This window comes from Leuresthes tenuis, unplaced genomic scaffold (genome assembly GCF_036924035.1).
Source record: "Leuresthes tenuis unplaced genomic scaffold, fLeuTen1.0.hap1 SCAF_8, whole genome shotgun sequence".
Classification (NCBI taxonomy): domain Eukaryota; kingdom Metazoa; phylum Chordata; class Actinopteri; order Atheriniformes; family Atherinopsidae; genus Leuresthes; species Leuresthes tenuis.
Window position 1 is genome coordinate 13,199,157 of NW_027325362.1, and position 27,931 is coordinate 13,227,087.

The 27,931-nt window shown below is 38.9% G+C and overlaps 1 protein-coding gene across 1 annotated transcript in view; it reads right to left on the bottom strand.

Moving 5' to 3' along the window:
• kcnma1a (potassium large conductance calcium-activated channel, subfamily M, alpha member 1a) overlaps positions 1-27,931 on the bottom strand; it is a 146,022-nt gene that overhangs the window by 14,549 nt on the left and 103,542 nt on the right. Inside the window, 10 exon segments of the mRNA XM_072390909.1 lie at positions 924-1,037; positions 4,774-4,966; positions 5,492-5,716; positions 6,933-7,059; positions 10,794-10,887; positions 14,791-14,871; positions 15,229-15,261; positions 24,057-24,133; positions 24,233-24,319; positions 27,170-27,181. Of these exon segments, the coding sequence (XP_072247010.1) occupies positions 924-1,037; positions 4,774-4,966; positions 5,492-5,716; positions 6,933-7,059; positions 10,794-10,887; positions 14,791-14,871; positions 15,229-15,261; positions 24,057-24,133; positions 24,233-24,319; positions 27,170-27,181 (1,043 nt within the window).

Below are 27,931 nucleotides of genomic sequence, written 5' to 3' on the forward strand. Positions count from 1 at the left end.
TCAACTTGGCTTTAATCTGCTCCTGGCACTGTAATCTGAACAAATGACAATGTAATTACAGTGTTAGGTTACAGTGTGACAGGCAGCCACTCTGTCCTCTGTATGCTCTTACTTCTTCCTTTCCAGAAAAACAATGTTATCGCATCTCGTGTTGCTGCTGCTGTGAAATCTGCCAGCAGAGAGCATGCACTGGCAAAACACCGGAGCTCCTAGCATTTGAATACGGGACGATAACTCAAACATGGACTATCTGGTTTTGACGATTATTTATGCAATCAGAAGTGTAATGGGAGAGCTTCCATTGAGGGAATGGCTGGGCCTGGAACAAGTAACATTAGGGAGCTCCTATCTCTTCTTGGCCTTTTCTCAGCTGGCCTCATGCTCCATTGCTCCCTAATTGGGTCAGGGGAGACAGAGTACCTGGTCTCTGGTGCCTCAGAAGGCCCCTCAGAGATCTGAAAGTTTCATGAGACCCCATCACCAGTGGGAATACAACCACTGGTATTGTTATTAATAAATGGACCTATTTTGCAACCAAGGCACTTTTTTGTCCCTGTACCTTTTCTCCCTCTCTCACTCTCTCCATTGGGCTGAGTTTCCCTCGTCCATTAGCAGACAAATTGCAGGAGATGCAGCTTTTGTCCTAAAAGCGCCTGTCTGACATCTTCAAGTTGAGTCATCATTTGACAACAACTACTGAAGCAAAATCCGATAATGCAGATGAACTTGAGCTGGACGGAGCTACAAACACCATGAATGTGACATTCCATACATATTCCTTAGTCCATTTGACATTGAATGAGTTGGAACTTTTGGTGGCAGAATGAGGTCTTGGATTATCAGCTATGTGAGTCCCCATCCGGAAATTAATTATGAGTTGATCTGAGGTTACTTGCTTTGGAGGTGGTTGAAAACAATTTTACCTAGTTCTGTGATGATGGGGATGTTGGATCCGGTGGTGACAGAAGCCTGACGAACAAAGCCATGTACTGGACTGCTGTCTGGAGATGACCTGTCCATTCCAGGAGGCGTGAAACCTAAACACAACAGGAAGTATAGCCATAGGTCACAGAACACATCTGTAAATGATATAACCAAAAAGCATTGTGAGATCCCCAAAGTTTTCAGGCTGGGGAGAAACTGAAACAAATATACAATTGTGTGAATGACTTATTTTTGAAGAGTGCGCAGGATTTATTATCTATCAATAAAATCATTATTTTAAGTTTTTCTAACTGAGAAATCCCTTCATCTCTTACAATGGCTTTCATGGCAGAATATGCAAAGTAGGCCCACCTTTCACTACAAAGCTCTGCAGGCCATTAATCCTAAACTCTGCTCAAACAGCCTTGTCTCTCCGTATAAATGCTTTATGAGAGAGTTAATAATGTCTTGCTATTGTTAAACTTCTGAACTTTGTTTTCCGGAATCATTCTAATTTTCTTTGCATGGATTGTTTAAGAAAATGAAGTTGGTTTGTTTCGCTACTATTTCTGATGAAATTACTATAACCAAACTATACTTATAGTTAACTAAAGTACATCAAACCACATGAGATTCCAGTTAATGAGGTCTAGACTTTAGCTGGGCTACTATTCTCCATCATGATTCACTTTACTTAATTATACTGTATACAACCAAAGTGCATTTAAAATAAATTGGATTTTTTTGGCTCACTTGCTTCGATTTCTTTGTAGCAACGTCTGAAAAAATATTGCTTGCTCTTTCTCAGAAAGACTATTGTTTCTTTCTAATATTTGTAATATATAATAAACATTAAACGATCATCCGAATCCGACTCTATTTTTTCAAAATTATGATAATTCAAGCAGAGGTTATACAATGAAATTTAAGAACAAGAAGATGATACAGGACTGGTAACTTTTTTTTCTATGTAGTAACAGTGTTTTTGCTTTGCAGTGTTTTTGCTCTTTATTGCAGTACAGGATAAGCAGTATAGATATTATAAAGTAATGCATCCTTTGAGTATGTTCCATTACAAAAGCATCAGAAGCTTGAGGACAGGACCTGGAACTCTGTACAATCACTATTACACATAGTGCTCGCATCAGCTCACTCAGCATGAAGTTTTCGATGTGCTCTTTCAATACCATTAAAATATGTGGATTGACAAAACATAAAAAAAGAGGAGAGGTCTAAGTGACCAAGGTGCCTCCCTAAAAATGGCAATATAGTTACCGTGCTTTTAGGGGTCAGCTAGGACATATTTAGCATTCGCGTCCCTCCATCAAGGGTCAGACATAAATTTTATATGTTGTTCATTTTGTTACGACAAAATTGGTGAAGTGTATCCTGAAAACCTTTTATGGTGTGGCACAGAACCATGAAATACAAGTGCAAGTGACAGGGGTATGAATTCACATGACTTCACATTTTTGCATTTCCTCAAAGTGACAAGTAAACACCTTAAATCTGTAATGCTATATGCATTATGCATAAACTGTGTTTTGACATCCATCATTTAGTGCTGACTATAGCAAAAATGTCAGCTTATAGTGCCACGACCAAGGAAACATAATGCAGGGTATATATTCAGGTCACAAAGTTTTAAAAGGATTGCAAATTGTGTGTGTGTGTGAGTGTGTGTGTCTTTTCTGTCAGGCAACTCAATGAGCTGCTTACATTACAAAAGAGATCTTTCAGCCCTTTGCAACAGAAAAGACACCTTATTGTTTAGTACATAGCAGGAAGCACACACTGAACTGAAGATTGGGTGATCATAACTTTTGTTACACCAATTATTGAACCAGGAGCAGGTTTGACAATATGAGCAGACCAGGGAGCACATGCTCAGGCATTGCAAACAAAATTGCATCGTTGTCCAAACAGAATGATGTTTATTGGAGAGTGACGGCAAGGTTTTGAATTCACTGCATATTGTATCATATTGAACACAAACACACTGTGTGAGGATGTAGAACAGCCTTCGTTCTGCGCAGTGCCAACACCAGAAAGTGATGTTGGTGAGAACAGGGATAAATGAGGCCTGCTGCTGTGCCGCTTTCAAAACATAGAGCTTAAAAGCTGCATTTCAGCGTGAGCTCCCAACACAGAGCTGCACATCTTTACCAAGAACTAAAATGTGTTTATCTGTCGCATCACCCAAATCTTCCCGAGTTCACTCCAGAATGTAATTTCAACAGGAAATATTCACATGTGAAAATATTGACGCATTAGAAAATATTTTATCTCTGGTATAAAATTATTCTTAAATCCTATGAATTATGCTACATAATAATTTCACTTTCCTTTTCCTTTTATTCTTACCTCTTTATGTGTATATACATGTTCATGTGATTAGCTTTCAGAAAACAGAGATGCCAAAATTCTAAAAGCTGCCTGATTACACAACATCTTCTCTAAAAGCTCTCTGTTGCTACTGAGAGGCTGGAACTTTGTGTACAATAGACAAGAAAGATCTGGGTTATCTACCCCCTTATCCCTGTAGCCCCGCGGGCACAGCAATGCTCTGTGGTTGACGACATGCTACAGCAGCCGTGAGAAGCTCACCCCCAGGAAAGCATATGTTTACTTATTCATTTGCACCTTCCAAATTCCACAGATAGCATATGAATGGGAGCAATTCCAGGAGAAGGGAATCCCTAAACAATAGCAGCATCTGGGTACGTGCGTGCGTTTCCTTGTGCTTGCATGTGTACACGGCAGTGGGAATGTGTGTTTTCGTAAATGGGTGGTTCATGCAAGACCTAATTATTGATGACAGTGGGCTCCATTCATTGATCTGGAGGAAAGATAGAGACCAGTATGCTTCCTTATTGAGGTGGCTCTCAATGAGTACTGCTCCCCAGAGCAGCCTCTCCGAGGTTTACCCCTGCTTATTTTTTTTCTTGGTGGCACTGCTATCGACAGCATATCACTCACTCATGGTCAGAGAAATAACAGCATTGGCATTCTAGTAAAGCATGTGGAAGTGCTCTGCACTAAAAAATAATGGGCTCTTGAACCTTCAGCTTTGATTTGTATATACAACAGTCACTGTGGTAGCTTTAAACAGTGCTGAGCTCAAGACATGTCTCTCAAGCTAATCATGAACCGAGGTTTACCTGTTTGTAGATGTTTGTGGAGAGATTGCCCTGAACATCTGTAGACGTGATGTGTGCAAACACACACAAAGTCACACAAACATGAAAGTGTGTGCAAGTGTGTGTCACTGTTTTGTTGTGACTAATGAGGAGCAGCTGAACTGGCCTGCCTGGTGATTTGTACTCGCTGCTTAATGATGATGAGGCCTGATGGGATGCCAGGTTCATATGTTTGTCTGCAAACATCAACAATCTGTTCCAGACGATCTGCCAAGCTCCGAATCAGGGTGAACAACATCAAATGACACAGTCATGTTGATTACATCATTAAAAAGTATTATCAAAGACGTTTAGCAGCATCTAATTACGAGGGACAACACCAAAATCATCAGAAAATTAGATGGAGTAAACACTCTTCAAAGGCTTGAGGAAGCCATCAACACACAGTTTTCTGTGCGCACATCTTTAGGAGTTAATGTAATGTCAGAGGATAGATCATTTTCAGCAGACTTGCAGAGAATTTTGATTAAGAACACTTAGCACACTCTGTGCTTGACAGACTACATCTATACCTCATGTGTGGCATTCTCATCCCCCTACAGTCTTTTCTACTCCTCTCTTTCCATTTCTGACTACCATCTTCCCTTCCTGCCCCAACCTGTCCCCTTTGGGAAGCAGTGTACATGCAGTCTAATAGGACGCTTCTTACCTTGGGAATTAGCCTGTAAGACCCCAATGCTGTCATCAAACTGCATAGACTTGATGTTGAGTGATGCCAAGATGCATTCCTTATCCTGCAGTGAGGCATCTTCAATATTGTTCTGATTGGCTGACAGTATTACGCACATGTCGCAGAGGTTGATGTTGACAGCCCTTAAATCTGCCCGACTTAATGGTGTACCCTTCAGGGTGAGGAGAACACAGACAGAGAAAGAGCGAGACAGCAAGAGAGAAAACAAAACAGAGAAAAACAAATTTAAGAAGTGAGCAGAATGGAGCTTTGGGAAATTAGTTAACAAGTATTCTTGTTTTGAGGCAATGACATTCCACTGATCTAACCAGGCATTAGAGATTCAGAGACATGGACTAATCTAAAGGCTAGCCTGTGCTGAGGGCTGTGTTTGAGATTCTCTTCTGATCATCAGTCAAGCCAGGCCTAACAAGCTCTAAGGCAGCACACCACGCCATCCGCAATGGGCACTGCAGCTGCACCACTCATAAACTCCACTTAGGATATGCATGATGTGTCACTGCTTTAGATGAGGGGGGCTGACTGAGCTCTTGTGGATCAATCTTTCAATTGAGTAATGTGTGATCAAATCAAAATGGCAATCCCTCTCAGGATTTCAATGCATGCGTAGCTCAAAATGTCAATGCCTTATTGGCCATAAAATTTGTATCCTATGCCAGTGAATCTGAACACTCACAGGTAAGATGGAAACCTTGGGGAAGTTGTGTAAAGTTTCCCACTCTCTGCGAAGGTAATCCAGCGAGCCCACGAAAACTATTGGCTTTAGCTCGTGGTAATGGAAGTTGCTGGCTCTTAAAGGCATCACCAAGTTTCGCAGCCCCACTAAAGCGGACGTGACATCCCCAAATATACAGACCACTACATGGCCGCTCAGCACTGTCATGGACGCTTCACTCCGGGTCTGCAGGGAACAGAGAGGCACAGGAAAAGGGGACACAAGCAGAAACAGGAATGAGAACAAGTGGATACAGAGAAGAGACACAAGGGAAAAAAGAAAATATTTTAACTGAAAAGAAAGTTGATTTTTGCAGAAAACAGTACACAAGTTGACTTACAAGGATTTTATGCACCGTTGTAAGTCCACTTTTAATTTGTTAACCAAGAATTTAGATAGTCCATCATTACGGTGTCGTACTTACATGCACAACAGTTTGATTACCTACTTTCCTTTCCATAAGCAGTCAAAGTACAATAATATGAAAAGAAAATATCAAATACAAACCACAGATGATCTTTTTAAAAAAGGACAACTCATTCAGTCTGGAAAAATGCAGTTTGTAAGATTTAAGGCACATACATTATGTATCATTGGGAAAATATCAATGAAGAGGCATAAGAAATAAACAAAACTATTACGTAACATATAATCTTTAAAGTAAAACAATACATTAACCTGCTTTCAAAATCGGCCATTTGTCACACAACCCTCCCATGCTTTTAAAGTTTTGATGCGTGGAAGTAAATAAGACTTTACATATAACTACGACTGTTCGTTTATTGCAGACACGAGGTAAAAGTCAGGTCATCAAGGATCCACTGCTGCAAACTGTCTCATACTGTCTATAGTCAGCCTGCTCCGGTGCGTTAAAAATTTCTGTCAATAACCAGTAGTATTTGTTTCTAAAACAAGTCAAGGCAAGTCAAGTTCACGGTCCCTTGAGCTAAATTAGAATTAAACATTTTGAGATTATTAGGCTCACTTAAGTATCAGCTGTACAAAAGCAACAAAAACGTTATTAAGCTACTGTGTAATTTTAATGTTTGATTTGGACAGGGTTAACCTTATTCAAACAAATTACACACCAGGGCAAAATGCTTACAAACTGCCTTGCAATCTTAACAAACTCATGCATTGACTGCAGTTCACAGATTCTTGGTGGAGATACATATTTTTTATATATAAATATATAAAACAAACTCACCTTGAAATAACAGAGAAGCAGTGGAAAGAATTTCAATACACATTAGTATGTGATAGGGTTACTGCAGTATTGACGGGAAAGGTTGGCTCCTGAGCATACTCACTCAACTTTTGTTTTATTGTATTCTTTTATATCTTTTTCAGTATCTTTTTTTTTTAAACTGGGTTGTAGTCAGAGAGCTCCAATCACACTTACCAGGATTACTTTTTCGATCTCTTTGGAAGGGCACCAGTGAAACATCCCAGTCGAGTCATACCTCTTCACGTTCATGTCCATGTTCTCAATTTGTTCATTCCCAGGGATCAGAAGGGGATCGTGTCGACTGAAAAACAGAATGTACTCAAGTTTTCTGTCAACAGCTTGTGAAGTAGCCATCAGGACTTCTTGGGATATTTATTCATTTAGCATAACAAGCATTAGTCCATCCCAATATCAAAGTGTTATACTTTCTATGGCTCTAAATACTGTTAAATCCCATAACTACAATATCACATCACAATTTCCTTTTGTTCTTGTTGTCAAGACATCAGAAGATTCATACCCTTTTGTTCACTGTGGTACAGAGGAGAAAAGGAAGTGTCGAGTGCTACTGACTGAATGGCATGACAATACAAGGCCAATTACCAGCTTTTACCCTCTCCTCCAGTTCCCGAGACCATGTGGAGCAAATAGTAAAAGCTCCAACAGGCTCAAACTTTAAATATTTCAGGAATTTGCCTAATCACATTTTACTCTCCCAACTGATGGCCATTAATGTTTCAACAGCATGTCACAACCAAACAGGCTAATCCACAACAGTGAGCTGCTGAGTTTTATCCAGTGTAACACTGACCATGAAAGAGACTCTGTCAGTCCTGTTATACCGCCTCTCCTGTTCTTTCGCTCATCCAACAAGACATGTTCTCACACTTCATCTGCACCAAATCAAGATGCATACATAATGAATTTATCATTTAACCAAAAAAATTCAATCTTTGGTTAAAACAGCACTATGTGCAGACTTCTAAAAGAGGAAACTGCGGAGACAGACATGTGAATAATATGGGAGAAAACATCTCAAGAATTTGACATACAGCTCTCTCAGTATCACTCTCCATATCGTCTATCAACACTGCCATTCACTGACAAGGCTTTGATGTTGTCTCTTCCTTCAACCTGCATTTGGGTTGCATGCCATCACAGGAAAAGTAGGAGTAAAAAAAAGCTGTCAATTAGCCACCCTCTCTCTGCAGCTTTCTTTCCCCTTCTACCCTCTATCAGTTAGAGCAGGTGATAATAACACTGACAGCATTTAGTGTTTTTACACTCAGCCTGAATCTTTCATCCAGAGCCGCGTGTTGCGCCAATCAACTCCACCGAGCCCCCCGTCACTTCAATCTGCTCAGCTCTGCTCGCCTCCACACACGGGCTGACTGGCGCATGCAGGCGGGCTGCCGCTCCACCTCTCTCTGCCAAGACAGCTATCTTTCACAGAGCTGTCAGCAGTGTGACTGGCAGCCTGTCACAGCGTCCATACACCTCCTCCTCCGTCTTCCTCATCCGTGCCTCGGGTTGAACCTACCACAAGGCTCAGGGAGAGCAGACATGATGTCTGCGCTACAGGGCCACGCCCAAGGGATATCAGCTGCTGAAGACACAATGACATCCTCTGATAGTGGATGTGTGTTGTCAGTCATGATCCGTCACTAATGTTTGAGGAGTGGCGTTAATGTCATGTCGCCATGAAGCTCATTAGAACACTGACATGTTGGATTGGCCTCCAATATTTGAATAGCATGACAGTGCTGGATGTTACCTAAAAATCATGAACAATTCATGAACAAATTTGAAACTTAACTCAAAGAATTTTTTCCAACAGAAGAAAAAAAAAAACTTATTTTACAGACTGAATATTTTAATATTATAATATGTTTCCTGTGTGAGATACAATATCTTCTAAGATGCACTTTTGAAGAGGACAAATAGTATTTCCCTTACTCTATGTCTCACTCCAGTGCCTCTCCCCTTCTCTTCCTTTCCAACTCTCTCCCTCTGTATATATTTCAAACAGAGTTGAGTTATGCCAGTGTATCAGTCTGCACTCACAAGCTGGGGATGGGCGTGCTCCCCCAATCCCTCTCTGCCAAGCTACGAAGGCAGCCTCTTGCTTTGAAAATTTTCCCCATCATGCAAACTGACAAAAGCAGGCTTTTCAAAAGCCCACAGCCAATCTGTTGATCATTATTTATTTACAAAGGCCTTCAGGCTGCGAGTCCTGTAAAAACCATACTTGATATGTATGTTGGCTCTCTTGCGATCTCTCTACTGTGTTTTCCCCTTTTTTTGCTTGTAGAATAACATTTCCCTAAGGCTACCTCAAACAATCACTTTTGGTATTGCATAAAATCTACCTCATAAAGCACAACTGTTTAGTATATATGGTGTTATATGTTGATACGGCAGCTGTTAAAAAGGGGGGGGGGGGGGGGGGGGATTATGACGGCTAATGTTATGTTCCGCTAAGGGCTAAGACTTTGGAAAAAAATCTACACCTATAACAGAGGACCTGTCATCCCAGTACCCAAGAGCCAGCAGAATACAGAAGCACCCCTAAAGCAGAGAAAACTTTGACACCGCTTTGAAGCGTTTTCAAAACTGAGTAAATAACTCACAAGGATTATTATCACTGTGAGATCAAAGCAAAGATGCATATATTACATGGCAAACGGGGACCATCTCCTGAGCAGAGTAGGATGAGAAGAAAAGGTTTTGCGCTTTAAGTTCGGCAAACTAAACAGCCTTTTAAACAAGCAGTTAGCTGGAAACGTGCCAGTGTCTAGTTGTTTTTGCAGCAGCTTTCTCCCTCAGAGCAAGGGCATCTAAAATGATGCTCTGTTGCAAACTAGACTGAGGGGTATGACTCTGTGTTGAGCTAATGGTTTGGCAAGTGTAAAGGCTTATTAAGTGCTTGTTTTGTGGAGGACTGAGGGGGAGGCCGACAAGTATACTGGACAAAATCACACAGGCACACCAGTGCAGAGGCAGGATCAGTGCCTGAGGGAACCAAGCAGAACTTATATACAAAGAACGCTGACAAACTGTTAGGACAAACAGACAAAAGAACAATAAGATTCAGAAACCATAAAAAAAATAAAAATAAATTTTAGATCACGTTTTTTTTTGCCCTTAGGGACATCATTTTTTATTTACCCAAACATGTCAGATACAATAGTTCTGAAAGCTTTACAACAAAAATAATAATAATGACAACTTTATGAATACCAAAAGAGGAAAAGAACATAAACAAAAAAAACCCTTTACATATGTTTTTACTGTAAAGGCACTCTCATTTAGAGAGTCTAGCTCAGTGTGCATTTTTTTGTATATGCCGTGCCAATCAGTGCAGCTCGGCCTCCCTGTATTTTCCTTGCTGCTGTGTGTCTAACCCTGCCTCACAGCCAGAGGAGCACAAAAACCTACCCCTTTTATCTTTCAAAATCAATTAACAGCAATTTCATTCCACAAGACAGGATAAAAGGAAGGTAATATTTGAATTCATATTTGATTGTGATGATACATCTCGCATATGGCCTTAAGTACCAGAAACACTACTCACAGGGGTTCCCACAATAGAGGAATAGCCTGAGGGCAAAGTAACCATGCAGGTCCCTCTGATTGGTTGCTAGTGTCATTAGTGCCAGCATTGTTTAAGTAGTACATGTGGACCAGACTGGAGGAGGTGACAGCTGGGACTTTAAAGCCGGAGGAGTTTCCAAACGGCTCCTCACAGCCACTTTTCATGACAGAAATATTATTTCAGCTCTGTCATTAACAGCTGACAGCCATCCTAAACAGCCAGAGCTTAACAGGGCATTTCTCCTTTTCTTCCTCTCACAGTGTCTTACCTCCCTCCTCTGCCACCCTTAATTTCCCCCCTCCCATCCATCCAAACTGCCACCATCACACCATCAGCAGCCCACGTCTCTGACACATCTCTCCTTCCCTTCTTCTCTCCCTCCCTTCTTTCCTTCCTCTCCGTTTGAAGGCTGCAAGGAGAATAAAATCAGCTTGTCTTACCTCATCATTTTGGGTGAGCAGTTTGGTGAGTTTCGCATTCCTCCGTTGCGCTGCTTTTTTTTAGGCGAGAGAGTTGATGGATGCTCATCTTCAACTGCAAACACATGCGCAGAGTGTCAGAATAGAAACAGATGGTTGAGAAAGTGTGCTGGACCTGACATGAAAAAGTTACCAAACAATCAATCAGTCATTGCAAAAAAAATGAAAGAAACTGAACACAAGAAAAGGAAAATTAATAATTCAGTGTCAAATTAAAAGAAAATTTATAAAGGAAGCATTAGTATCGAACAATGGTGAATCTGAAAAAGGCAGGAGAAAACCACAAAGAAAAACCAATTTATGCCTTGAAAATATCATGAAAAGCTCACATCCCAAACTACCCCTCTATTACAATGTTTTATCTCACCAAGGCCTACGCGTATAACCTACTGCACGTGTCCAGGTGTACCTCTAGCCGTCTGCATCAGCGTGACAATGCTTACCTATGCCATTAAATGCCATGAGATTACACAAACCATTATTGCCGGTGGGGCGTGGACAAAAGCAATGACAATGAATAAATAAATGTTATGGAGATTAATCTTGAGTAGGTGGTTTGTCCTTTTTTTTCCCCCATAAAACTATCTGCATCCCACCCCAACATTCCAGCTCTAATTAAAGCGCACAATGGCTCTTCTACAGGTCTACCTCCATGCCAAGGGAACATTTAGGCACTCAGCACACATCAGGTCAGGGAATATTAACAGAATTAGTGGACTATAAATTTTAAAGCAGGTAGTGAATGTACGGCGTTTTCCAGAATAAGAAGGTCATGACTGGTGTTACATGTTTTAATGAAAAATGAATGATTTCTGTTAGATCTCGAATTCAGTTTGTGTGTTTGAAGCTTTGGTGTTTTGCATTTGCAGGACCAATGTACTTTTTTTTTTTCAAGCTTCTTGTCAGCTACGTTTTGTTGTGTTAAGAAATCCAAAAAAAAAAATAGATAAATAAAAAAACACCATCTTCTAAACTTTGCTTTAACCAAGTCAGACAGAGAGAATCAGAAAGAGCAGCCAGAGTGAGGCCAGGACCGGTCGTCTGAAGATTTCAGTCACACTAGCAGCAGTCTGATCTTCACCACTGCCGGCTGCCAGTTCCAAGAGCTTTCAGACAGGCACCCAGATACTCGTCTCAAATCTACGTTCTCCCAGCGCAAATGCCAAGCGCACCGTCACTTCAAACCCACATTAGTCCTTTGGTTAGAAATCAATAACACAGCATGATATTAGTGCAAATCAATGTGCACACTGCAAGACATGACTATTCTAAGCATGTAGAATTTCATTATTGTCTGAATGCCCATTCTCGGCTGTCACCTAACTCTGCTAATAAAAGATAAGAAATATGACTTTGGCTTCTAATAAAATGTCATTGTTTGACATTTCCTTTATGCAATTGGGCATTCAGAATAGCTAATATCACAAGCACTGTCTACTTTACAAACAATTCCCCTTTTTTAATGTACTTTGAAAATATCAAATCGGAAAATATGCATTCCTTGTTAAATAGTTTCTCCTTCTGGCTTAATTTGTCAACAGTAAAAACAACACATTTCATTTGTACACCCAACGATAAAATGTACTTCTTTCCAAATACCGAAACATGAAAGTTTTGTTTGAGATAGAAAAAAGTGTAATTATCCTCAAAGCTAACAACTCCTGCAACATTTCTGACAATAAATATCATTATTAAACTCTTTTGTGCTGAAGTCCCTTTTTTGTAATTACTCCTAAGTTTGGAAGTCACCCAGTTTAAAGAACATCAGTTACTGCACTAACAGGCAAATCCGAATAAAGCAGCAGGAGCAACAACAGCAGCAGCTCCAGCAGAGTGAACTGCCATGCAGCAAACAAAACAAAACAAAACAAAAAAAACGAAGGGACAGAACAGGCAGGATTACTGACTGATGCATCCCGCTAAGAGGGCAACCTACAGTGCCTACTGTGACTGAGCAGCATGGCATTACTGGGCTGGTAGCGGTATTTCACCGGCAGACTGCGGGCCCGGTTCAGTCGACTCTCGGCCAGGGCTCTGGCAACCCTGTCTCCTGGACCTGAGATACTGAGGCGCAATTGTGAGGGGTCAACCCCGGGCCCCGGCCTCACAGGGAGAAGGCTTCCTTTACGGTTATTAACAAGGGGGATGTTGGCTGTGCCCCTGTTGAAACGGGGCTCCTGGTTGTGGTGCAGGGTGTCGGGAAGAAATGCATTTGAGGTGATGGAGGTGGAGATGCAGCCAGTGGTTTTAACAGATCGGTTTTGAAAAGATGGTCTAACGTCATCCATTACTGTCAAACAGTGGAGAATAAAAAGTGTGAGAAAGTCTGTATTCAGATTGGTAGCACTTTAACAATTATGTGAAACTGCTGAAAACTGACTAGTTTTATTTATGCAAAATTTGCTTTAAAAAAAAAAATATATATATATATATCTTTAAATGTTATATTTCAGGGTAAACCAATCCCACAAAACTTAAAAATGTTAGTAAGACTGAGATTTACTGACTTAAAAAGATTACGTAATAATAAATTGTAATAATTAAAAATCAATTGAATTTGTTCTCATTTAATGACATAAAAGCAAGAATCGCATCATTTTTCTACAGCTAGTGTTGAAACTCGAACAACAATGTTCACAGTGACTTTCATTTTGAGACAAACCTAAATGAATTAGAGAACTAACATCTCTGTTTCTCATTTATGTTACATTTTCTTAAAAAGCTAAGCAGAGACCAAGCTTTGCTAAAGCCAGTCCAACACAATAAAATGCTGTCATGTCAAACATACTGGGTGAAGCAAAACTTTAATTTCAACAAATATAAAACTACAACCGATTATCGATAAAAATTACTTATTCTAAACCATTAAAGTTTTATTACATTAATTGTGGGTTATGTATAGAATTGTGGCTTAATTCCAGATAAAATGATTCTGTCATTTTCATCTAAAATGATATGTTTACATTTTTGACCAGAAATATGATCATATGATGTCAAGAGACAAACTGAACTGTCTCTAATATGTGCATAAATAGCCTGCATATATACAGCTGATGTTCAACCAGCAGCCTGACCAAACACACACACACAGAATCCTATGACTATGGCTACAGCGTCAACCTGCATGTTTGTATGTAAGGGGTCATGGAACACTGCAGGAGGACAACAGAGGAATGCAAGTAAAAAATCTGGTAGCAAAGTTGAGTGTGAGAGGCGGAGCCCTTTTCCTCTCTTTGGTAGAAGGGTGGTTGGTTGGTTGTTTGGAGGAGAGAGCATGCTTGGGTGGCCCCGGGCAATAAACAGACGTTTATCCCAGCCGTCAGCTGCCTCCTTGATTTACAGGGCGCCACCGATAGCTCCTGGATTCATCTGGCCCTTGTCAAACACGTGCAGCGTTACAGAGCCTTCACCCGCCCTGGCAGGTCCACTGTGCATCCTGAACAACCCAGACGGCAACTGTCCCTTCTTGAAATGCAAATCGCATGATGGTACTGTACTGCATGCAAACCTTATAAGATCGCTGTAATCAAATACAAACTGGATGTTGAGGCAGAGGAGTAACAACTAGTAATGTTTCCTTTTGTATGTGAGCTAAGTTGGCTTTACTTTTAGTGTTTGCTGCATGAACAAGCTTTGTTCTTCCACTGCATTGCAACTGCATGAAATGGCCTTCTAGGCCATGCACTATTACAACGTTACAGGTAAAAAAATAAAATAAAATAAAACTATATGATAATATGAGTACCGCGATTCCTTTTAGTTTTGCTTACCGTAGGAGGCAGCCAATATTTCAAATAGGAAACAAAAAATGTCTAAAGTATCAGAATGCTAAATGTGAACAAATAAAAATATACATGTAAGAATGTTAGGCATGACAAATAGCATTTAAAACTAAAAGTTATTCTTAACCACTGCAATGAAAAGTTAACAATTTAACAATTATTTACCAAAGATTTACCTATATTGTAATCGGCTTTGAAACGAACGCCAGCCTCTTTTTGGCTTCCACTGTTCCCTGGTGTTGTAGCGCCATCTGCTGCTACATGCAGCACAATACAAAAAGAATATTTCATGGAACTACATGGCATCAGCAAACACAAAATGATTTCTCTTAAGGAAGTTTAAATACCAAGAATGCATTACTCTAATTCTTCTCAAAATATGTTGAAATGAATTAGTGATAGTTAAGTGAGGATAAACTTCTTCAATGAAACACTGAATTTAATACTATTTAAACTGTGTGTACAACAGTATACGATTCTTAAGGGATGAGGGACAACAGAGCAAATACTAGAGCAAAGCATCAGTAATAAGTATGTTACATGAGAAAGTGAGGGGGCTACAGTCTAAACACACAGCTGGAGCACAGTGGAGAAAGACAGAGAAACACACTTACGTGATCTGACATATCCATTATACTTATATTTGGCTGAGGAGAATGCAAAGACATGTGGAAGGTCACATAGAGGAACAAATGATGTAATGACAGACATTAGGAAATAGAGACATCAACATAAGAGTGGTGAATGGGGATTGACTCTGATGTGCTATAATTTAAAGACAATGGAACACAAAGCAAAAACAAAAGAGGGAAAGTAATAAAAAAAATGGCAAAACTTTAAAGATTGTGATAGAAGTATGGTATGATGGTACAAAAAAAGCAGACAGATGAATGAGCCGTCCCTCCTCCAGAGTGAGCCATGCTTTTAGGAAAGTGTACTTAACTAGAAAAGGAGATTTTATTTTCATAAAATTGCTTGAGCTAAATATGTTTCGTGATTCAACAATGTATTTTTACCTTTAGACATTTGTAAATCAACTTTTACCTTTTTAAAATGACATATTTAAGTGTATTTAGAAATCCAAAACAGCATTAACAACAGTAGACGAGATCTTTCTATGAAGTCCAGACATCTTATATTATTGCAGATTTTTAAAATTGGCTTCGCTTCCAAACATCGAATTGGGATTAACATAGGTCTCCGTTTATGCCAGTGAAGTTAATTATCTAGGGTCTGTCATTTGTGACCTTGACTGAGAAGATATTAAACACTGTTACCGCTATAACTACTGATGCAGTGAACACTTGAACTGAGCTCTGGGCTGCTGACACTCCCCACCCATTGCCAAAATCTCTCCCAGCAATAAAGGTCACAGCGAGGGCCCAGGGCTGGCCTATGACACAGATCCTCAAAACAAAGACCTACAGTGGCCCTGGCATCTGTCTCTAGTGATCTGCCCCCACTGCATAGGCAGTATACTAACTGGCTACCATCTGGGGCACAGCTACGCAGCATTGGACAGAGGGTTTAGAGGGAAGGACCAAGCCTGCCTGGTGGACAGGAGCTGTCAGGGCAAGTTTAGTGACAGACCAGCAAGGCTGGGAAAATGAAAATGCAAACATAATTTCTGTGTCAAGATAGATAAGGTCTTTTGCAATGAGATGCAGATTCACACACACACATGGTAGACACTAAGATAAAACAGCACGTCGTTATGCACATGAGATGTGCACATAAATGCATAAACAACCCAAAGGGTTGAGGACAAGCCAAAAGCATCTTCGCAGCCCCGGGTCCCCAACCCTAGTCAATAGCTCTGCTGCATAAGAGCCTCAGTGTCTACATTATACAATTCCTGTTGCAACCCATTCACTACAGCTTTTCACAAGTGATGACGGTCAGGTCACCAAGATAGACCATATGTAAATGATTTAGAGACGAAAAAATAAACTTTGTCCATAGAACCCAGGATCAATTCTGAAGTTTAAAAAAAAATGCATCGACAAGATTCAGAGTGAACAAATAAGACAAACCTACCCCACAAACACTTCCTCACCACTTTTTGCAGCTTTTCAGTTGCAAAAGCTTCTCCTCCTATCTTTTCAGATTTTTACTCCTTTCAATCTCCTGTAATTAAACTGCATGATCAATAAAGGTATAATTCAGCTAGCCAATTCAACATGCTGTTTCAGTGATTTATCTATCCCATCAAATTTCAAACTACTCACTTACAGTAATTACTCCAATAAGCATGTGTCAAAAGGTCAGAACAGAGGTTTCTTCATGTGTAGTCTAAGTTTAACTTGCATCATAGCAAACCATAAATTAAATAAGTGACTGTTAACCAAGATACCAATTAGAAAAGTGCAGAAAAATCTGGTTGTGATACACAAGAAGATGAAGTCATCATGGATAAAGAGATCTTATCCTCTTGGATTGGTGGAAAAAACTGGACATTGAGAGAGGTAATCCAACAATCCTTTTTTGACAAAGCCCAATACACTCCATCGCTGTACTCTCTTTGTTCATTCAAACAGTTAAAAAGGGAAAGAAATCTTAGACAGGGGAGGCTTTCCTTAAATCCTACAGGGGGCTGAGGGAAAAGTGAGATCAGTAACCATGTAATGGCCAGTAATTGGTACCGAGGGATATCAGCGCAGGCCCAACTACAAAAAGCCAAGCCAAACTCATCATGCCGTGTTTGACATTAATCTAGGCTGAGTCTGCAGACGGTGGGAGAATGTTGAGAAGGAAATCAGATCTGTATGTCTGAATCCAAGGCTTTGATAGCCAGGTCTACTGCTGCCATGTCTAATTGACAGACAATTTACTATTTCCCATCCACTTAAAAAGAAAAGAGAAAGGATGGGATCTTCCAGGAGCCTCAGTCCTCTTACCTTTCCTGTATCAAGCCTACATCAGTTTTAAAGTGGCTGTTTTGTTTTTCTCTGCAATTTTTTCCTCTTCTCAATTCACCAACTATATCCTGCTGTAAAATATCTCATTCAACTACTGAGGACTGTGGTAAAGTTATTTACAATATAGGTCAAACCAATTACAGGCAGAGCAGGAAATTCTGTACAATTGCATGATTTGAGATTTTTTTTTAAATAATAAATTTATTTAAAAATAAATAACTCTCAGCAAAGATGCAAACATTCATCTTCAATACGTAAAAAAATAGTAAAAGTGCATCACAATCCAGTGGGATATTTAATTTACGACATTTACACATTCTTAATTTCAGTTCTTGGGTTTTGAAAATGGAACAATTTCTAATAGTCAAATGCTCAACTTCTGTCAGAACCCAACCATCTTAGCTCCTTTCTATTCTCAATCCCTTTTCTAAAATACTCACACTGCTCTAGCTGGTGAACTTATTACTGAAATATGGTGGCGCATAATTCAGCTACTCATTCTTTAATAAAACTTGCCACTAGGCAGTTATTAAGCACATAAGTTTCAATGTGACATAGATACATAACAAAGAATAGCCTAAACTGCCAACAAGGCCTTTAAGCAGTTCAGAAGCAGCATTCTTTGCAGTGGACTTCACACCCTGTAACTTTGCAGTACTATAACAAGCACAAAAAGTCTATAGAACTCAATAAAATAAAGAGGGGGCACACCCAAAAGGCACAAGGTATCCTCTGTAAAAGTCTATATAACTGAAGAAGTATCACAAATAAAATATGAGTGTCCTTATCCTCATATTTAGAACCTAGGAGGACTGATTTGAATCTTCTTAAAAAAAAAAAGAAATCTTTGCATAGTTGCTTTGTAGGGTGAAGTCAAAGGAAAAATAAAATGTTAAACTAAGGAAAAACTGATTTAACTGAAAAGTTTATAAACTAAAAAGTTCAAAATGGTCTTAAAATCAAAGATATCAGACACAATGTAACAGGCATAATCAGTTAATTACAGTCATAAAAGCTTGAAAATGAACTCATGTTTGATTTCTGTATATGTAGACATCTTACCTTAAACAGTTATAAAAAAAAACACCAAACAGCACGCTAAAAAAGTGAAATTTTTACACACGACTGCATGATTGATGCAGCATGCGTTAGCCACACCTACAGTACTGTACAGCAGCACCACAGAGTCACACCACCACTTACCTACCACAATACACCCATAAAACAATCATTTCTCATAATAAATTAAAATACAATTACTTAAAAGATAACAAATAACAGTATACAACATTTTCATTATAAAAATGAACTCATGAAGGCCACAGTTACACAAACTATGGAGTCATGAGAAACAGATCACACCACACAGAAAACATTACAGACACACTCAAACACGTACGGTACCTCTGCATGGGACACTACACGGAGCACACACCACAGACATGTAACAGCATGTGTTGGGCGGTGTAACTTACAGGCACGTAAAGTGGTTGCGCAATCATGAACAGAGACAGAGGAAAGTGGGTAGGCCCTCTGAAGGGTGTCCATGTTACTATGTACACTGCCTGACATGCAAGAGCAGTCTTGCTCTGAATGGCCGCAATCAAAACAACATGCCAGTTTCATTCGTTTGTAGACGGACATCTTGGCTACAGTCATGTTTTGGGATGAGAGGAGAGGAAAAGCAGCAGGTTAATGGCAAAAGGAGAAATATTCATACAGGGGAAGTCGGAAGGTAACTTCATCAGAAAGTGCAAGCCTTAGCCACCTGCCCCACTGACTTGAGCTCCAGATTACATTAATCATAGCATGAGAATTTGTTACAATATTCAATTGCATTTCCCTCAACAATTTATCACTGAAATGTCATTTTTCATCATTTCCATGTCTGTCTGAGAAAGTCTTACTAAAGCAGACACATTATCATTGTTAAAACTGTAATAATTTCTTTAAAATCCAATGCTTTTGGATTAGTCCTTATTGATAATGACATTCTCTAAAGGGGTCAAGCTGTGTGCTAAGGCTGTAACAGGTTCTAAAAACAAAATCATAACTGTGGAGAAGAGGGGAGAGAGGAAGGGGGAGAGGGAGGGGGGGCATTCAGGGAAGAGAGGCATGAGCAATGTCTTCAGCAGCAAACCTCATACAACGTTCTATACATCTGTACATCTTCAATTCATTTGGCCAAAGTGGATCACGTACCTGTACCCCATCATGCAGCTGTAGGCTCTGTCCATGGCATCACACTACTCTACTGGCTAGACTGGCCAATACATGCTATAGTCAGACCTACAGTTTCACTGCTCCACTCCCCAAGGGGTGTTCACTCTAATGAACAGGCGCATAAATGGTGTGACCAGGAAAAATATCAGTTTTTCTACTATGTAAACATATAAATGTAAAAGTGTCAAATATGTACAGTTTCTGGGATTTTGTCATTTGAGTTAGAATTCAAAGGAGAATAAATTGTACTTGAAATGAAAAACTGATTAAAAAAATAAAAAAATAACCACCGTGATCAGTGGTTTTGCTTATACTGCAGTATGGGTTTAATATGACTCATAGCTTGGGTTGGCTAACGCTAGCACATAGATTTCATTGGAACAGCTTGCTCATGATGCCTGTTCACCATCCAAAAAATTTCAGTGGCTTCATAGATGTACTGATGCATTTAAATTCAATGTCTTGAATAGCTGTGGACTAGTTTGTTTAGGATATAGTTAGAATTGTGATTGTAGCTGATTTTCCTGTTTTAAACTAAAAACCTCTATTTACTCAAACTCTATGGAGTTACAAACGTTTGTTTGAGCAGTTTGAGCCATTATAGATGGGCTACACTTAAATAATTTTGGATTGCCCCCACACAATGTCATTAAGATGTTCCCAAAAACATTTCCAAATTGTGTAAGATTAGGAAAAGATTAAGGGTAAAGCATTTGAGCTTTGAAAGAACACTATATTGTTTGTGTCCCAACGTTAACTGTAACACATGGTTTCATTAAAGTATTCCACTAACATTTCTTTTCAGTTATCTTCCATGTTCAATACTGCCAATTTGGAAACAAGGTGCCCTTATTCAGATTAGAGTGGATTAGAAAGTAACATTACACAGCAGACAACTTTTTAAAAGTCAGCCAAAGTTCTATAATCAGCCACTTTTTGTCTATGTGTATGTCTATGTATGGTTGTGTGTGTGAGACCTTAAACCCGTAGGGGAGCAGGAGTGAAAGTTCTTAAAGGAGCATTTTTTTAATGCAGTGACTAGGGGGAAAAAAGAGTCTCTGGTCCCCATTCTCTTATTGGCAAGGTGAAAACAGACAGAACTTTAATACTGTCTGGCACCTTTACAGAGACACTTTTGAAATCTTTGACTCTGACTCACATTGGAAAATCGGATCCTGGATGAAGCAATATGTTTAAACTTCTGGCCAAAAAAAGAATGGGAAACGCAGATCATCAAGAAGGCATCAGGGACTGCTGTATCCTGTAGCATGCACATGTGCTTTATGAACATGTGAAAGGCATGCAGAAAAATGCAGTTTCGCTCTCAGCAACAAGGAGAAATACTGAGATAACTGTTCACAGTAATGAACCAGTTCTGAGGGCATGGCAGACATGGGCAGTGAAGCTGTCAGATCATGCTGAAGTTTCTTAACTTCTTTATTTCATTTTTATTTTTATTTTTTACTTGAGTTCTCGGACAACAGTATATATAAGTAACAATGTTGATTTTTAACATATGGAAGGGGAAAAAATGGAAAACATAAGACAGACGCACACACACACACACACACACAGTGACAATGTCCTTTACTTCTGACTTCACAAATACCCAGATTCCAGCCTAGTACTACAAGGTGTCCATTTCTGGGCATTCTTGATTGATGTTTCAACATAACAACCACCCTGATAAACTGTCTGAATGGGTGTTTAATCAGTAATTTTATCCTATAATCTAACAAAGCATAGTACACTCAAAGAGAGGCTATCAGGGTGCTATGTTGAATATGAAGGATCTCCCAAAGAAAGTACTATTCTGATACAAAATTCCCCCAAAGCTCTCTTATTCAGCAAGAATGCCAGGAAAATGGTACAGGGTTGAACTTTTGAGCACAGTACGTCTCACGTAAACATAAAACGTGATTAAAAAGAGACTTAGCACATTCAAGATGATTCATTTGTTTGAATATGTTGAATTTCGATCACATTTATTAGCTCAGTTCATACAGCCCTCCCATCTGGTCCTTGCATTTTTGCTGAACAGCTTTCAGGGTATTTGAGTTTCCTCTACAGACATCACCATTTACATAGCTATATTTATCATTGCATAAGACTGGTAGCGTACTGCCATCTAGTGGCAACTGAATACCATAACATTAATTGTTCTGCGCATTTCCAGTGGATTTATCACCCACTGCACTGAGTTAAACCAAAGGGCCTAACTACTATCCAGATTTGAAATCCACAAGGCTGGGGCGGTGACATTTCAAATCTGAAAGGAACTGATGATCTCTGAAACCTCAGTTAGAGTTTAGAAAGGGGCTGAGATCACAGAGAAGTGGGGTAAGAAGGAGGCCAGATTGTTTTGATTGTGTTTTGGCAACCTTGCTCGTTAGGATTTGAAGAACTTCCCACAAGGACAATTTCTGCTCTGTGGAAAAAGAAAAACAGCCACACAAAGCTTCCTTTGATAGAAAGCAGATCAATCTAAATGTCAGCTGTTCTTATTCATTTTCTTTCCTTTGTGTTAGCTTCACTAAATCTATGATTATGATACAAAATCTCATATTTTGATCCTGTTCCATTTGTACTTTCCGAGAGCATCACACTATAAGGAGAGTAATCAAAAATAATGCCACAAGACTTGCAGCAGACAGGCTTTTAAATGTGAATTATGAGATTGTCCGATGATCGAATTTCAACCGAAACTGCATAGATCATTGGTCATACCCAATCAAGTTGCACTTTTTTGTCATTTCCAGTTATTCAGAGTATAAACTGACTGGCCGAATTAAACGAAGGCCTGAAGCTGGTGTAAGTCTGATTTCTGTTGATTTGGACTGGTCTGAACACGGTGTAGAAATGAGAGGCGAGGAGAAGGATGCAAAAGCTACACTGGTACATGCAACATAGATACAATATAGTATTTGCTGAGGAGGAAAAAAAACAAAAAAAAAACACTTGCACTGCACTATGGGTAATAGGACACCCATTTTTTTCTTTTTTACTCACAATAAATCACTACCAGTGAGTAGTTAAAATAAAGTGGTGTTTTCCAATGGCAGCAAGGAAGGAAATACATCAGAAGTGTGTCACTGGTCATAAAGAAACATGGGGAAAACAACAGAGGAGAACAAAACATGATAGAACAGAACATACTGTTGGACAGAATTCCATTACAGTAATGAAATTGTCACCTTTCTAAATGCAACTCCCTTGTTGGCAACAACTGTAATGTCATTAAACATAACATTGTGTCCATCACCACAGTCTGAGACATGGACATATTAAGAAAGCAAACAGAAATAAACAGTTTACCTGAATAAAACTAGTGTGAGATGCCTGTTCATTATATTGAACTAGTAGAAAATTGTCTGAATAATTGAAATGACAGAAAAAAAGGAATTGGGGAGTATATATTTTAAATCCAGGCTTTTGACTATAACAGGCTGCTTACTCTAACTGCTTGTGACCTTTTGTGGAAATATGGAATAGTCACCTGAATTATTTATAAAGTGGCTAACTCATCCTGACAAGTGACAACTGTACATAGGTCAGGTTATATTCATGTGCTATTCTTGCCTTAATGGTAATGTTATGTTTGCATAAAAAAGGAAGGAAATAATTAATTTGACTGAGATATTCTCAAATTATAAAATGTTTTACAACTAACAGCACCATGTTATGACTACTCTTAACATGTGAGAACTTAATATCCCCGAGACTGAGCTCAAATACTCTTATCAAAATCATTTATATATAAAATATTATAGCACAGTAGCTCACTGCCTGCATGCTTTTGTATTACTCACTGTGAATTGTATTCGCAAAGTGTTCCAAACATAAATGGAAGATTTTTTTGTTATTAAAGCTGTCAATTACTGCATCTTAAGTCTTTCTACTGTTTGATGTTTAGTGCTTTCTTGTGCATTATTAGCACTTGCGGTGTGAGTTTAATGTAATGAGAAAATGGTTAAACTTTAAGAAAAACACATCTAAAGATAACAGCACCTTAACGTTTACTCAAAAAACAAAAATGCTTTGACTGATGATCATACCATAATGGATGTTATGGCAGTTCAAAAAAAGACTATAATGGTGTGACAACACATAAAATGTTTAAAAACACGTTTTCACGAACCGAATATCAGTGACACAAAGAGAGGCCTAATATTTGTTTACAAGCTAGTAAAACCATATGTATAAGAGAGACAGACCCACATGTAAGGATTTGCAGCAAGAGGAAGGTGAGGAAGGTGAGGAAGGGCTGCCAGTCGTTTCAGAATAAAGGCACAGCTACTCACATCGTTTGCAGCCACACTTCTTAATACGTTTGGGGTCTGTGACGTCATCATGACAGGCTTTGCAGTAGAAAAATGCTCTGAAAGCAACACAGTAAACATATTTAGCATTGAAAATGGCAAAACTGTTCATTTTAACATTATTAGTTGCTTGTTGTTCATCAAGACAGTTAAATCACCTCTTTACTTCTTTGGCATCACTAGCGATAAAGAATCCCAGTGTTCCCTCCTGCATCTTAACATGGTTGCCCGGATTGATCAGGATGCTAGGTAATCAGAGACATACAGACACATACAGACTGTAAATGTCTGAACAACACTCAAATCATGCCCACAACACGCTAATCAAGAGGAATGGTACACACACTTGCTGAAACCTTTAATCAGACCAGGACTGAATTCATCAGAGCTGGGTGTTTGCACAATTTTCAGCACATTCTCGTCTTTTTATGGTTATTTGCTTTTTTAAATAGTTATTTCACTCCACTGTATTGTGACTACTGTATGTGGCTCTTGTCAGTTACTATAAACAAAGTTGCTCCTCTCTTTGGCAATTTTTGGATGCAATTCTCAGATGAATGGACAAAAGGTACAACAGTATGATTGCACACTGAATTTTAATTCTTTTCTTTACAGAAAGGTTTTGGATTGGCCTGGGGTGAGAAGAGGGACAGAAAGGGTACAAGTAAAGGGACAAGGGCAGAAAGAATTAAAATTATGGCCATGGAGTGGTTTTAGTCTCAGCACTCAGTCATCTGGTCAAAACGAATGTTATGATGGTCACTGAGACATGGCTGTAGTACAGAGAATGTACAGTAAGAGTTGTTGTCGCGGTTAGTATTTGACAGTGGGATGCAAGGGAATGAACAGCTCTTTTTATTGTCAATGCTAGTGACTGTTATCGAAAATGTTGTACTGCTCTTTAGAAAACATATTTCTTAGAAAAAGTTGTCAAAAGGGGGACAAGTCCTCCAAAAGCAGAAGGGATTCTGCTCCATTAATATAATTAGTATGCATGACAACTGTGGTGAGGCCAATCATTTCTAACATTTCTTGATTGTATTTACATTTATACACACAGTTACGCTAAAATGTATCACATGATGGATTAGACATTTTACTTTTTTTCAGTTGGACTCAATTTGAAATCATATCATTCACTGTATCATTCCCCATTAATTAGACTACAACAAATAAAATACAAACATATATTGGATGCACGCACACACGCACACACACACACACACACACACACACACACACACACACACACCCTGGTCATTAATGGTTACCTGTGGGCAACAATCATCAATGATGTGAGTGTGAATTAAGATACCAAAACATTGAACTCACAAACCTTAAGGGTCAGACTCCTTCAAATAAAAGCTCAGATGAAAGATGATTTTGGATATTTTTTTCTTAATTAAGGGAATTTTTTTATTTTTTTTTTGCAATAACTGAAAAAGTGAAAAAAGAATTTTGGTAATGCCTTATAACCACTTGATTTAAATATAATTGAAATAACTATTCTGTACCTAGTGTATCCATGAAAACATTTAAGATCATTTAACATTTAACATCTTTCCTCTGAGCTCTGAAAAGGTTACATTGGAGAAAATGAAAATATATTTATATATTTAGGGAGCAATTGAATCTATATATGTATGTACACATCGGGATGTAATCAAATTTCACCAGTTCTTTCTCCCCTTCAAAACCTAAAATATCATCTAACATTAACTCAGATTAAATAGCCCCCAGAAAAGTAAACAGGCATTACGCCTGGCATGCTCATTAGTGAAAATAAAAAAAATTTAAATTAAAAATTCAAATCAAGACAGTTCCACAAACATTGCTGCCCAAATCTGAGATTTTACAGGTGTATCTTGTCCCAGATATGTTTCTTCAGTCAGGTGCAAACGGGTGAATCGTTGCTTGAAAAGCATCAAAACCTCATATTGTGAGCAACAAGGCAAGCACCAAACACCTTAAGTGACTCTTGTAGCATGCAGTTACCAAACAGCATGAAGAGGACAGTAATCAAACAGAAAGGCAAAGCCACTGCAGTACAGGTATAGGGACAGGTACGTAGATGCAGACGGTTGCAGTAACTTCTGTGCAGTTGGATTGTTTCTCAAACACCAAACTGACAGGAAGTGACCTCACTTAAAAACATCTACTCGAGAGACGCACAAGCATGGTGGCTAAGACACACAAAAATGCACATTCACACACAAGTCCTTCCTCTCAGGGTAACCACACATACTCAGACACACAAACATGCACAGATGGATATACATATAGCACTGAGAGCATGAGAGAATGATGGAATGCTAAAGTGAAATGTGGAGCATGTAGATTAAACTTCAGTTTGGATAAACCTAATACTATTCAAAAGAAACAGTTCCATGCCTTTCCTGGAGTGTGAAATTCTAGAAAAACATATATATTTATTTGTTGTGCTGCTGGTGTATTAGAGACATGAAGAAAAAAGAAAATAACATGCTCTTGTATCAACCACTACCTACGGCAATGGCCGATAAAGAGTCAGTTTATTTCAAGATTAAAACAAAAATGTGGGACATCAGATTACCAGTACTGACACCACATCTGATCTAAAATATGTGTATACAAATTCTTCACTGATTCCAAGACAAAGAACCACAAAGTACTGTTCTGGCAATGATTTAAAAACACCAATGTGTGGAATGCTTAGCTTCTCATAGCTAACATACAATAGAGTATCAACTGAGCGACACTGAAAAAGGAACTGAAAGTGAGAGAAATAAACTAAGCAAGGGGTTTGTTTAAGGACAAAACTGAAAAGATCAAATAAGAGGTAGATATGAAGAGGGTGAGTGTTTGGCCTTGGTACATCGACAACAGCGAAGACAAAGAAACAGCACTTCTACAAACATGTCCAATTTATCTCTCCTCTCTGCCTGCAAAGAAGTTAGTGCATTAAGCACAAGGGACACCATAAAAAAGGAGTTAAAAAAAGAGGCCTGTGAGATAGCATTTGGAAAAATATCCTTGGGGAAACTCCCAAAGTCAGAAGCTTTAAAGTGGTGGAGATTGGGTGGAACTTTGGAAGTAAGATAAGGTAGAGGGCATACCGCTTTCGGCTTCTGCAAACAACAAGAAAAAATCTCAAATCAAACAGTTATCATCAACAGAAAAAGAAGAGGAGACTATAACTGTTGCTAATGTTTCTATGTATATTCACTAGATAGCCCCTATATGGCAGCATGTGATGCTTGTCCGATGCTGAGGTCCTTTCACCTAAAAATAAATGTTTTAAAACTATTATAAAAATAAACTATGAGAAAAGTTCTGTGAAAAAAAAGGTTATATTTTGAAATGAGCATAAATGCCACAGAATATTGTGGTAACACATAAAAAGGTTCGATAGTTTGAAAAAATTGGGTCCGTCAAACCATTAAAGTAACTGTAAAAGGTATTTCAAAAAGTAAACTAGCTTAGGAAAGAAATAGGAAATAGCTTAAAAGAAATAGGAAACTATAACATGTTACTATCCTTGTATTAAATCAGGTTTCATCTACAATCTCGTAAAAAAAGTCAAACGAGACTGAAAAATGACAAAAGAACTCATATCAAATGTTGAAAGTACGACAGTTTACAATTCATGAAAAATATTGTCTCATCTTGAATTTAATGGGAGCAGCACAGTTCAAAAAGTTGTGACCGGGCCGGATTTACCACTGTGCATCATCCCCTTCTCTTTAAACAACAGCCTGTAAATGTCAGGGAACTGAGGAGACCTGTTGATGGATCTTTGGGAAGATTCATTACTGATACAGGATTCAAGTCGCTCAACAGTCTTGGACCTTTTTTGCCGTATTTTATATTTCATGATG